The 13,599-nt window shown below is 40.8% G+C and overlaps 1 protein-coding gene across 1 annotated transcript in view; it reads right to left on the reverse strand.

Annotated features, from left to right (window-relative positions):
- Positions 1 to 6,008: 6,008 nt before the first annotated feature.
- m1ap (meiosis 1 associated protein) overlaps positions 6,009 to 13,599 on the reverse strand; it is a gene marked incomplete at both ends in the record, with an annotated part of 31,550 nt that continues 23,959 nt past the window's right edge. Inside the window, 8 exons of the mRNA XM_079257807.1 lie at positions 6,009 to 6,233; positions 8,142 to 8,192; positions 9,450 to 9,531; positions 9,791 to 9,906; positions 10,135 to 10,277; positions 10,361 to 10,424; positions 10,570 to 10,711; positions 13,448 to 13,598. Of these exons, the coding sequence (XP_079113933.1) occupies positions 6,009 to 6,233; positions 8,142 to 8,192; positions 9,450 to 9,531; positions 9,791 to 9,906; positions 10,135 to 10,277; positions 10,361 to 10,424; positions 10,570 to 10,711; positions 13,448 to 13,598 (974 nt within the window). The remainder of the gene's footprint in view (positions 6,234 to 8,141; positions 8,193 to 9,449; positions 9,532 to 9,790; positions 9,907 to 10,134; positions 10,278 to 10,360; positions 10,425 to 10,569; positions 10,712 to 13,447; position 13,599) is intronic.

A 13,599-nucleotide genomic window follows, 5' to 3' on the forward strand; every position in this document is an offset into this window, starting at 1 on the left:
GTCTTCAGACACACCTGAAACTATCTGGTTTCTGTTTCTTTGACTTTGGAGACCTCCCTCATATATTTTTAGCTTTGCGTGGGCAAACCCTTTCAGTCATGCACCTGAGAAAGGGGGGTTTCATTCAGTCTTGCAGCTCTCAGTGCTACCTGAAGGAAACGACAGCCTCTCATTCATATTGCAACTTTGCTGCATCAGACATGAAAGGTATGTCTGCACAAAGCACAACTCGTTCTGCACTGACAGGAGAAATGTGACAGATTTTAAAGGAGTTTAAGTGACTTTAAAACAAAAATTCTGCTTTGGTTAATCTACACGTTTGTAGGGCTTCATTTCTTCACCAAATTTAGTCCTTGACGTGGTTTTGCTCATGACATTTTCTTACAGATAGAGCAAAAAACATCTGAAGCTGTTCTAGTTTATTCAGTCAGTATATGAAGGAACGTTCTATCATAGAAATTTAGTTCAAGACATGTAAGGTTCTGACTTTATCTCCCCACTTCCCCCTCCCAAAGATGAACATCCTCTTTCAGTTCTTGCTCGGCTTTATTGTTAAAAGAAATAATTATTGCCTGCATGTGTATGAAATGTGTGTTCCTGCTCTCTTCTGCTGTACGTGTGGTGTTTTAGAGGCCAGTGAAGACAATTACAGGAAAGAGAGACAATGTTTTACAGGTTGCGAGACACACAAAGTCTGAAACTTTTTTTTTTCTGTCTGTGCTGCAGATTGCAGCAAAAAAGGAAATGGAACATTGACAATGAGGCAGGAAGTTACAGCACTAATATTATCCTGACACAAATATAGGACAGAAAAAAAAATAGTACCGCAATTTGCAACAGTTGGACCATTAGGAGGTTTATTTAAGAACCACAATGGAAAAAAAATGGTATTTTTTGGTAAAAAATGAAAATATTTGAAGGAAGACTTCATGAAAAAAAAACTGGAATGATAACTATTGAATCCTGTTCAGGTTGACTTAGACACACAGACTCCAAAATGAGACAAAATAGTGCAGTGAAAGGCCATGGCTCCATCCGCAGGAAACTATGAATCAAACTTTAAAAGTAGGAAACAAAGACACAGCTGTGAGTTGTCACGCTGCGTACACCTTCCAACTGCCTCATTGTTCTGGTTTCTTTTGATAAAAAACATCACCCTGTCACTGCGTGACATCGCTTCACCAGGTTTAGTTTGCCTTTTTAAAGACCATTTACACCCCTGAAAGGCTGCCAATGTGCTCTGAGAGGAGCCAAACCTTTACGGTTTCTAATAAGAGCTGAAGTTTTAGAGGTTATTTCACAATGGATTTTGGCAAAAAATGACTAAAGTAAAAAGTTTCTATCTTCTACAGTTTATATTGATAGAAAAATTATTGTTAAAATGACAGATTAGGTTGACATCACTTAACCATAAAACACTATAGATGGGTGATTTAGCTGCATTGATATTGAATGGCTACTCATCCTACATTTGTGTTTTAGGGTTTATGAAGATGCAGCATACATAAAAACAAGCTTGGATTAATAAGAAGGCATCAATATATTATATACAACCCCAATTCCCAGTTGTGCAGAATGTAAATAAAAACAGGATGTAATGATCTGGAAAACCTCAAGAAGCAGGATTTTATTCCCAGTAGAACATAAACAACATGTTGAATTTGATGCCAGCATTACATCTAAAAAAGTGGAACTGGTCTGATGTTTACCGCTGTGCAGCATCTCTTCTTTTATTAACTGTCGGTAAACATCTGGGAAGTGAGGAGACCAGTTTGTGGGGTTAAAGGAGAGGAATCTCGTCCTATGAGCCGCGTCTGATGCAGGGTTCTTTATGTTCAACATCTTTGTTGCTGGATCTTTGGTTTCATGATGTCTCTAATGTTTTCTGTTGGTGAACGATCTGGACTGCAGGCCGGCCAGTTCAGCACCCGGACTCTTCTCCTGTGAAGCCATGCTGTTGTGATGGATCCAGTATGTGCTTCAGCATTGCCTTGTTAACATCAGCAGGCTTTTCTCTGAAATAAACTCTGGATGGAAGCAGTTGCTCTAAAACCTCACAGTTCCTTTCAGCACTGATGGACCCTGAAAAGACCTGGAAGCTGCCCACGCCATCGACACCAATGCCACCATATCCCATTAGAGAAGTGGGCTTTTGAACTGTCTGATAACAAGCTGGATGGTCCCTCTTCTCTTTTGTTTGCACGACATGACATCCGAAGTTTCCAAAAACAATTTTTCTGTTAATCTGACCTGTAGAGTTCCACTTTGTCTCAGATTAATGACTTTTAGCAAAGAGAAGATGGATCATGTTCACACACGACCTCGATTAGATGGTGAACTGTGTTCCTGAGCTCCTGCAGTGTTTCCAATAGAAAACCACATCTGTTTATAATGTATTACACTACTGAGGGCCTGAAGCTCACAACCATCCGTTGTTGACCTTCAGCTTTGCTACCTGAGCGCAGGTCTCCTCCTCATTCTCTGAATCCTTTGATCATATAATATATACTGTAGATCAGCCATGAGCAGCTCCAGCTCTTGAGGCTGCAGTCCTGCAGGTTATGGATGTTTCCATGCTCCAACACACTTCATTCAAATTAAATAGCTCTCCTTAAAAACTTGTTGTCAAGTTCTGTCCAAGCATGTTGAGCCATTATTTAACTGAGGTGCGCTAAAGGAGGAAACATCTAAAACCTGCAGGACTGTAGCCCATGAGGACCAACTCTGCCTATCCACCGATGGTGGGACCTTCAAAGTTTTTTGAGAAAAAGGGGCATGCAGGTGAATTCCAAAGCAGGGGATGTAAGAACTGTTGCTCCCCCCAGTGAGGTCAGCTGCTGAGGATTTGCCAGCCAGTCGCTCTGCAGGGATGTCAAGCTGCTTGGCATCAGAGAATCTCCAATGTTGCTAAGAAAGCATCAGGATGGGTGTGGATAACAAAAAGGGAGCATCCATGCACAATATAAAAAAAAACCAAGACAGGTTGGAGCCTGATCAACCTCAGCTGGACCACCTGGGTAAGAGTGTATGATGCTGAAAGACGTCCACACCTACATTGTGTAGCATCTATATTGTATATGTGAATATTTGTATAAATAAATAAGAGACTATAAAACTTCTAACTTTTACAATGCAAAAACATACTTAGAGATTTAATATCTTTAAAGAAGGGGAAAAAAAATGTTTGAAAAGATATTTCTTTTTCCTATCATGGTTTTATGGTTTTTTAAAACATACTTTAGTCCTAAAATTGAAAAAAAAAAAAAAAGAAAAAAAAGAAAAGAAGAGCAAAAAATTTAAAAACAACAAAAACCAAATAAACAAACCCAACATTATTTTAGCAATTTGATCGACACTGAGAAGTTCAAAAAGCCTTTTACCTTCAATCAGACAAATATAATTGTTTAACATCTGGTCACTCAAGTTTCTTTGGAGCCTCTGAGTCTAGAAATTTTTCCCTTTCAAAAAACACTTGGCAAGCCAAGTTTTCCTGATATGTTTCCAGATATGCAGATAATTTAGCTTATTTTCAATAATATACGATCCATTTTATTCAGTTTTGGTCCTTGTTTGTGATAGCTGAAGTTCTGCAGTTTATCATTTCTGCCAAAACTGTAAATGAGCGAAATCTGAGCCAGAATCTTCATCCTGTTCCAGTCTGTTGTAAAAAAATATTTCATGTTCCTGTAACAGTTGTGGCACTTTGTCAAAAGTCACTTTGGGTGGTTTAGTGGATCGACAGAGGTAAAAGTGGCTAAACTGCTTCACCAAAATATAACAGAAATTTGGATTTTTTTGTCATAAAATTATACAAAAACAATAATAATAAAAAAAAAAATCTAAATAGATCTACAACATCCATTAACTGGATATGTCACAAGTTAATATTCCTACTTCTTCCTATCAGTGCTGGCTTAGTGTGATGCTGCAGACAAACCAGTGGGTGGTAAAGGTTAAAGGTGCTTCGTTCCGCCTTTTTTTCCAACAGCTTCTTTGTCTCACAAAAACGTGATCGTGGTAAACCTCCCACCAACGTCTCTTTTTATTTAATTACTCACAACTCAGTAAACAGAAATCAACATGAAGAAATTGAACATATTTAAATCTCTAAAATGCCCAAACTGCTGAATTAACACATAACACTGACAGCGTGAACAGACGGCATTGATCTGTCCTGCAGCGTAACAATAAATCAGATTGAAAACGTCGAGCAAACACAATATGAAGGCAGAACAGGAAGACGACCGAGTCAACTCTCAGATAAGGATGTTTGCGTGTTGAGGTGAAAGGAACAAGAAAAATCAGAACTTTTAGAAGGAGAACAGTCGCTCTGATGGAATATAAAACACTCGCAGTCACACTTAGACCAGCTCTGTCACGTCCCATTCATCTCTCTGAGTTGTGACGTTTAAAGTGAAGCGGGTCGTATAAAGTTCAGGTCAAAGTTTTAGATCTTTGGCCTCTTTTTGGAGGAAGGGGGGTTCAGAAAAACTGCTGTTTTCCTGTCAGAACAAATTGGTGATATCCGCACACGTTGACTCAACTTCTCAGAGCTCAAGAGGAGTGATCAGAAACTACTGGCATGACAGAAGAGCGAAGCGGCTGAAATGTGAGCAAATGGGAATTCTTGCTGGGACAAAAGCATCATTGTGGTTTTAATTTGTGAATGCGGAAGTCCTGTGACGTCATAGTGTCATGAAGTCATTTGCTGCTGGGTTGTCTCTTAATGTTAAAAGGGTCAACAAGGGGGTGGAATGGCGGGATACTCATTAGGCCCATGTGTAAGTGTGTGTGTGTGTGTGTAAGTGGATGAATAAATTAACAGAGATGACTTACATCAGTATGTACGTATGAACATTAATCACTGCCTACATTTGTGTAAATCTGACACTTTGCAAACAGTGACACATCATGACCTCCCATCAGCCTCTTGACACACCGACACACTCAGGAAACATGTCGGCTTCACAAAGTTGCCATATTCTCTCGTTCATACGGGGAGATTTCTATGTTCTTCTTCCATCCTTCCACCCCACCTACTCATGCCGCCTTTCAGTCCCCAGAGCGGGAGCTCACTGTGGGGGTGAAGTAGAGCAGAGAGGCCCCTCTGTCTGCTGCTTTATTCTCTGTCTCATTGAAACAGTGAAGCTGTGTTCAGACCGGGGCTTAAGGGCAAAATGAAAGAGGAATGTGCATATGTGCGTCCTTATACTTGCAGAGCTTTGCTGCAAAGAGCTGGAGATATTACGCCTCATTGTCACCCTGTTTTTATTTTATTTTTTTTAACCCTAAATGATGTGTTAGCATGCTTCACCGTATTGTGGAAGTTCCTTCTTAAAACGATCCATCAGTGTTTAATCTGCATATTCCTTTCTATCCCCATTTGATCCCTTCATAGTCCTGCTGTTTCCTTTTTCACATCTTTTCTCCTGCTTTTTCATTGTTTATGCTGCACAGTTTTAAAGTCTGCTGCCTCAGCAGTCCGCACAGCGAGTTGAAGCTTTCCTTTTCTGCACACAAACACACACACACACACACACACACACACACACACACACACACACACACACACACACACACACACACACACACACACACACTCGTTTGTATGCACATGGAAGGCCTTGTTAAATTAAGGTTTTGTCAGAGCTGCTAAAACGGCCTGTGTGGTGAGACCAGAGATGAAAAGAAGTGTCAAATGAAACCTCCCAGAGTGAAATGCAGAACCAGGGTGTGTTCACAGCGAGCTACTGTCTGTGTATTTATGTGCAGATGGTTGTGTCTTCCCCTGCTTTACGAAGTCTTTAAAGGCTTTATTAGCTGTGTAAACGCTCACAGGCTTTACTGTGCAGACCAATCAGCCAGCATGTGTGTGTGTGTTTGTGCTCAAATGCTGACTAAGCTTTAGTATTAATGTGGAAACCTGAAGGTCAGGATTTCACAGTGTGTGTTTTAAGGATGTGCTCAGCATTTTTTTCTCTACCCTCTTTCTTCCATTCAGCCTTCAGTTACTGTACTGTCACAGAGCTGCCGCCATCGCCGTCTTCCTCCTGCTGAGCCGGGGCCCGGGCCTGACGGCTGCTGCTGAGGAAGCTCAGAGCGGGACGGGAACTCTTTGCAGGAGGAGGTCCCAGGGAGGAGGAAGAAGAGAAGGAGGAGGCGGCCTGGGGCAGTGGAGCCACGGTGGCCCTGACCTTGATGTTGGAGCCCAGCTGGCGACCCTGGCTTTGTAGCTGAATGGAAACAACATACACACACACACATGCTGTGGGTTTAAGCTTGATGAAATGAAAGCAATAACATTTAAATGAGCTTAAAAATCCAGTCATTAAGAGAATGGCAAAGTTTTTATACAAGAGCAGCAACAGATGGAGAGATGGGTTTTTACAAAACGGGAGGAGGCAACACAAAACCAATACAAGAATTAAAAAAAAAAGAGGAAGAACACATAAAGTAAATGAATATAACCCATGTTATGATCGGATGTCACAGTTAAACTAAAGAGAAGGACAAAACAAGAAGAGCGGTGGACATTTTCTCTCTTTTTTTCATTGAAGTATACTATTTGCATGCCTGTAGCCTTATCAGCCCCGATGAGTCCCAAAGCCAACCGCTACACATTCAGGCCTCAGGGAGGCTCAGCTGAGGTACAGGAACATCATAACAGCAGATATTGTTTAATAAATGGGTCATATTAGGACAAATGACAACCTACAGAATAGCAGTATGAGTCATACTGCCATACTGAAAGCCCTGAGGCCGACAGGGTCGTTGCATCCACATCAACTTCACTGAAAGTGCAATTAAATGAAAGAATACTCTTTTAAAATCATTTTTCATTAACAAATATTATTACATTGCCGCTTGACTCCTTTTAGAGGAGAAATCATTCTGTATAAAGTGTGTAATTCTCCCAAGTTATGCAGAGTATCAGCAACTACTGCTGTGTGTTAAATCAGTATTTCTCTTTATTATAAAGATGCTAAAAGATGCTAAAAATGAAACAGCAGAAGAAGTCAGGATATTATCTGCTGCAGCGCAACGAGAGAGATTGGCTTTGACTCAACGTCGCTTCCTATCTGAGCGTTTTAGTTTTGGGTTTGCATTAAGCTCAAGTCCTAATTTTAGATGTACCTTTCTCTGCAGTCATACTGGTTTTTCTGATTACTTAGCATTTAAAAGACAGTTTATAATTTACCCAACTATTTTTTCTTGGACAGTTTCAACTTCTATTTTCGTTTTGAAGAATAATTTTTAACATGATAAGATTTTGGCATAACAGAGGCCCTGGCCCGCAACACACTGACTGACCTGTCTATTACTCCGAGAAGACGTGTCTCTCATCTTCTTAGGAGGAAAAATAAACCAGACTATGCAAGTGCAAATGAATGTATTTAATCATTCATGTTTCTTTAACTGTTTTTGTTGACGTCTGCGAAGGTTCTCGTGCATCCAGGTCATGGTATCCAGTGTAGTTGAGTCAAGTGAACTGGACTGAGTCATGTTTCTTGACATTGTTTAGTTATTATCCAGAGAAGCTTCTCCATTGCTGGTGGAAATAGTGGAAGATTTTACGTAAGTAGCCTGTGAAACCAGTGATGTTTTATAATGTCCAACCATCATTAAGAGTCATGACTTACTTGTGGTCATCTACATCAAAGCAGAGAAACTTTCACTTAACGGAACAGCAGTACTAAAACATCACCTCTCCCAGACCTGCAATAGCATCCTTCCAGCTCTTCCCGTGGAGAGTTTATGGACATTTTTAATGAAACCACCCAACAACAACTTGATTCTTTTAATGCAAGAAACAAAGTGACTCAGTGAGAAGTTACCAACCAGCCGTGTTCTTTACACAGTTCTACCACATATCTCACGTCTCTTTTTTACTTCAGACTTCCAGTAACGCTGAGTCCTGTCATCTGCAGAAATACTCTAACTCTGCAGTTATGGGCTGTATCAGTGATGGACAAGAAGCTGAGTTCAGAGAACTGGTCAGTTGGTTTATGAGCTGGTGTGGAAACAATCACCTCATCATGAATATCAGCAAAAGAAAGATGATTGTTGACTTCAGGAGGAACCAGTATAAACAAAACAATGTCTACATCCTGGGACAAGAGGTGGTGGAGGAATGAAAGTACCTCGGACTTCAGCTGGACACAGGCTGGACTGGAAATGTAACACAGAGACATCTACAAGAAGGGACAGAGCAGACTCTACTTCTAAAGGAGATCAACGTCTGCACCAAGATGTTGCATATCTTCTATATTTCCCTTGTGCAAAGTATAAACAGCTTTGCAGCAGCATCAGAGTCAGAGACTGTGAGAGACTGGACACAACGATGAAGGAGACTGGTTCTGTGCTGGGATGACTGATTGTCCAGGAAAGAATGCTGCTCCAGCTGATTATGCACGAGTTAATTGATGACTCCTCACATCCTCTACACAACACAGTGAAGAAACAACGTGTGTGTTCAACGTGGGGCTTTGTCAAGACAGAAAGGTACCGGAGATCATTCCTGTCAGCAGCCATCATCCTCTGGAACAAGGCAACATCAATCATCTGCTACTTAGTCACTTTGTTTTCAATTAAAAAAAAAGGTCTACAACAAAATGAATTTCCCTCCACGGATAAATAAAGTGCTTTTCATCTCAGTTCATTTCATCAGCTGCACTTTGTTCAAGTCATGAAATCTTAAATGAGGAAGCCGATCGATAGACATCAGTAACTACAACGTCCAGCATCATCATTTTTCATTCTAGTGCCAATCAGTGGCAACTAAAGGAAATTTTAAGGAAAAAAAAAACCAGCTTTGAGCCCTTTTCAAAATAAAATAAAACTTGTATCAGCAGGATAATTTTTTAATAACTTATAACCGCTTCAATCATAGATTATTTTTTAATATTGCACAATATGTTTGTTTTTTTAATGCTGGATCTTAAAACAACTGCTTAGCTGATGTTTTGCAGCTTGGTCATCCTGCTGTTCTGGACAAAGCTGTGCATAAGAACTAGTTCCAGGTAAAACAACAAAATGCAGTGTACACTCTGTTTGATGATGATGATGATCTGACTGCAGAGCGCATGAAACAACCGTTGCATCTGAAGAGTTTCCTTCCTACTTCTTACAGAACAAGTGGTTGTGTTTTTTAAACAGTATTGATAAAGCTGTGGGCCGACTGCCCCACATGTACTTGCGCCAGCCTCTCTGTCTATCTGCAAGCAGTAAAGTGTCTCTATGGTCCGCACGCTGCCATCTAGTGTGAATATGAGGAAGTAAAACGTTGAAGGAAGTTACAGGGATAAAAAACATACCTACAATCTTCATGGGGATAATAATGCAACTGACCTGCTTTATGCTGTCAAACACTCTCTGGACTCAAACCAACACGTCCTTCTGTTTTATGATATACGAGCACCAGACAGCGACCTTTACACTGTTGCATTTACCTGTCGTGGCGGTCGACTGGCTGCATTTCTTGGACTCTGTAGTGTGTGAGGATGTTCTCTCTGTGCTGCTGCTGACTGAAGTCTGAAATCATTAACAGCAGTATGATATTAATCATCCATATCTGCTTCATTACAACCAATAATACGGTATTTGTGAGTATTTGTCCTGCTTTGTTTTAATCTTTTATCCTGGTCACAATCTGTGTCAAGGTACTGTCTTAGATTATCTACTTGTCCATCCTTTACAGTTCTGTCAAATCATAGAATAATGTGATGTGCATTGATGACTAGAGAGACATGAATGACTCCTCTTTCCTCACATGGCTCCTGGTGCTGCTGACCTGTATGGGTATCGCGGCTGTGAGCGCAGGCCTCTGTGTCTGAGGTGCTGGTACAGGTTACTGTTCAGTGAGAGCGGGTTCAGGACAAACTCCTCATTGAGCTGAGCAAGGCAACCCTGTACACAGACAGAAAACACAGGATACTCATGCAAACAAGCATCCTGTACACGCCATCACTTCTTTAAAATCCTGACCACATGATGTGTTAGGATAACTAAAGACTAGCTCTCATTTTTAAATATAGACGACTACATTGTTGCATCCACAAGTAATTTGTCTGGTTTAACTTTTAAGTTATTGAGGACTTTGTTTAACTTCTGTAAGGAAAGCAAAGATGAGCCAACCTGTACAGTCTGCAGGGCAGACGGTACTGGGTCCTGAGCTGAAGCAGGCTGTGAGCAGGGCAGCAGCAACTCTCTGGAGACAACAGGCTTCAGGAGGAAGGAGAGGGATGGAGATGGCTGGAGGATATAGTGAGAATGCACACCTGTGTTGTACGCAAACATAGACATAGCAATGTGAGTGCACATGGAGTGGCAGCATGACTTAGGTTGACTCCAACACACAGACCTGTGGCTCCAGCTGCAGACCTCTGATCAGACTCCATCTGCAGCAGCAGGAACGAGTCCCGGCTCTAACGGCAAGAAAAGCAAATAGAAATGACGATCATTTGTTTTGCAGAAGACTGATAAAAATGCACATGTCAGCTTATCTGACAAATCTGCAAATTTAACTGTCACAAGATGAGAAAACCAGTGAGGTCATTAAAGTTTCCACACCCTGAGTGTGTGGCAGAGAGCGTGGAACAAGCCGTGGTTGGTCTCCATCTCATCCCAGTCCAGCTGCCAGCAGGTGGTGGGGCGGATCACCAGCGGCAGGCCATACAACACGCTCTCACACACTCCGTCGGCACGTAGCAGCCTGCAGCACACACAACCATGCCTCACATCAGAAACACGATGGAAAGATGTTTCTACAATGAAATAAAATAAAAGTCATTCATTCTAGAAAAATGTTTAAAACATTCTCCATGTTAAAGAAAACCTGCTCTGCTCAGCAGAAAACACTCAATACGCAAGTACATGACATCATGAGCAGAGGCACAGATAATGACATCATTCCTGCCAAGGTGAACTTGGTAACAGTGAGACTAATATAAAAACTATGAGTCATATGTTTGTGAAACACACACACACACACACACACACACACACACACACACACACACACACACACACACACAGTGATCTGTATGCTTGACACAAACACACTCTCTCACACTGACACACATTAGTTTCACCTGCCCGGAAATACAAAACTTATGCAAATCCGGATGACGGTAAACTGACACAAACTGCACCCAAGGCTTTCTTTCTGTCACTGACACCAACACCAACATCATGTTTGTGTGTTTAGGGAGACATGACATCAGCTTGTAAACAAGAGGTAGCTGTCTGCTGCTGATCTTTTCAGTCATTTATGATAAAAGTGTATTAAAACAGTGCCAGGAAGATGGTTCACTCATATCAGCTTTTGTTCATAACTTCAGGAAAGACGGAGCAGTTTGTTTATTATTAGTTCAATTAGAAAAGAAGCAGATGATTGACTTCTCTGCTTCACGGAAAAGCTGATTGACTGAACAGATATTCAACAGAGTGTGAACATAAGTGGGTATTTGTCTCTTTTTTGGTTCCTGTGATTGATTGGCTACTTATCCAGGGTGTAAACTCACCTGTGGATGTATAAAGGTAACTAATAACAAAATAGTTCTTCTTTTTTGAAGTCCCTACTGTTGTTAATTCACACTGTCCTCTTCTGTGTAACATTTTTTTCTTGAACCTACTAAATTTAAGGCTTTGAACAGGAATGAAGGCTGTTTTTCTGCTCATCTGTAGCTATTTTGTGATATTCCAAACATCACAGCAGAACAAAGCAAGCTTTGATGCGATCAGAGAGTTTCAGCGACCAAATATTCCACTACTCTGGTGTCAGAAAGAAGCCATTCATACACAGAAGGATGTTACTGGAAACACGCAACAGTACACAAATGGCACATGTCCTCCGTCTCAAAGTTTCAGCAGTCCCAAAAATAAGGAAGGGTGAATGCAACCCACAGCATAAGGAGGATGTTTACATGCAGAAAAAGATATTAAACTTCTCAGATTTTTTTTTTTTTTAACTGTCTTTGTCTTTGTGTATAGTTTGTGTTTAGTTTTGAAGATTAATATCCATCTCTTAAACATTATAACATGTTTTCTCACAGTAGTCACATGAAAATGTGGATTGTTTGCAGGTGCTGTCCTAACCACTGGCATGAGCCACACTGGGGCCTGCTAGGAGTTTCACCAGTCTGAACTTGGGGTGCCTAAGAGGTTCGTGCTGGGAGAGCCCCTCAGTTCTGTGCAGGAGTTCTGGTTCTGGATTGGTTACATATACATGTTAGTGCACCGCCCATATCACTGACATAGATTTTTAAATGTTTTAATTGTGTTTTTTTTTTTTATGAGGATTATTTTTGTGCCTGCCCTCCTATCAGTTAAGGCCTTTGAGTCGGACACAGGAAAATACTTTGTTTTTAATTCTCAAGAAATTTTGGGGTTTCATAATGTTTAATATAAAACTGTCATAATGTTCGAGCCTGATTCGTTACAGATGAGAGGCTTATAAACACTCCTGTGTCAGCAACACCTTAACTTTACTCCACCAAGGCCAGCTATAAGTTTGTATAATTGTTTAGAGAGAAAATCCAGCATTCAGACAGCATAATGACGAAATATACTGTGAACGTTGTTAACCATATTAAACACTGTGACACAGCTTCACCCCATTAATAGCAAAGACCTGGGGGATATCTTATATCACCTGAACCCCTCCTCTTGCGTTTCTGGGATCCTCTCTACAGGGTTTTTCAAAATGGTCTCAAAGAATATGGAGGCAAACCTGTTACAGATTATCAACCTGTTTCTGGGCGTCTTCCCAGAAAACAGCTGTAATCAAGCCTCTGCTAAAGAGGGACCATCTAGAAAAAACACAAATAAAACAACTGCAGGTAAAATAAATGAAAAGCTAAATTGCTTTTCATCCATTCATTATCCTAACCGCTTAGTCCGGCAGTCTTTGGGCGAAAGGCCGGGTACACCCTGGACAGCTCGCCAGCCCATCCCAGGGCCCTAAATTGCTTTTTTTTAGTAATAAAAAAAAACAGCTGATATGATGTTATCCCTTTACATTTTAGACAGCAATACAGCACTGGGACTGCTCTGACTAAAGTGAATAAGTTTGAACAGAAGACAACAGAAAAATGTCAGTCTTAACTGGACCTTAGTGCTGCATCTTATCTAATAGACCAAATTCATTATTGATTAAATGTTAATAAAAATGTACATCTTGATCTTGTACTTGGATAAATGAGGATAAATAAAAAAGAAGAAATATTTATTATACATGGGTATTATGCTGTTATTTTTTCTGACCTGGCCCACTTGGGATCAAAATGTGATGTAACTGTCCACTAAGCTAAATTCTAAACTGACACCCCCAGTTTTGGGGGTACTAAGCTGCAAAATTATTCTACACGGGGTTCAATGTGAAATAAAATAGGAAAACCACTGGTTAAAGGTACAGTACAACTATTTAGCACATCTGATGCTCACTTACTTGACTGCTTTTAGTTTCTGTGGTGTGGGGCTCTGATTGGTCGAGTCCTTAATGAAGTCTCTAACGTTCTCAGTCTTTACTCCAAGGTTGGGGGTCAACGGGACCAGAGCGGGGCTAATCAGACGCTCCTGCATATCACACTTCACACACAC

Source organism: Telmatherina bonti, assembly GCF_933228915.1.
Source record: "Telmatherina bonti genome assembly, chromosome: 18".
In the NCBI taxonomy this organism is placed as follows: domain Eukaryota; kingdom Metazoa; phylum Chordata; class Actinopteri; order Atheriniformes; family Telmatherinidae; genus Telmatherina; species Telmatherina bonti.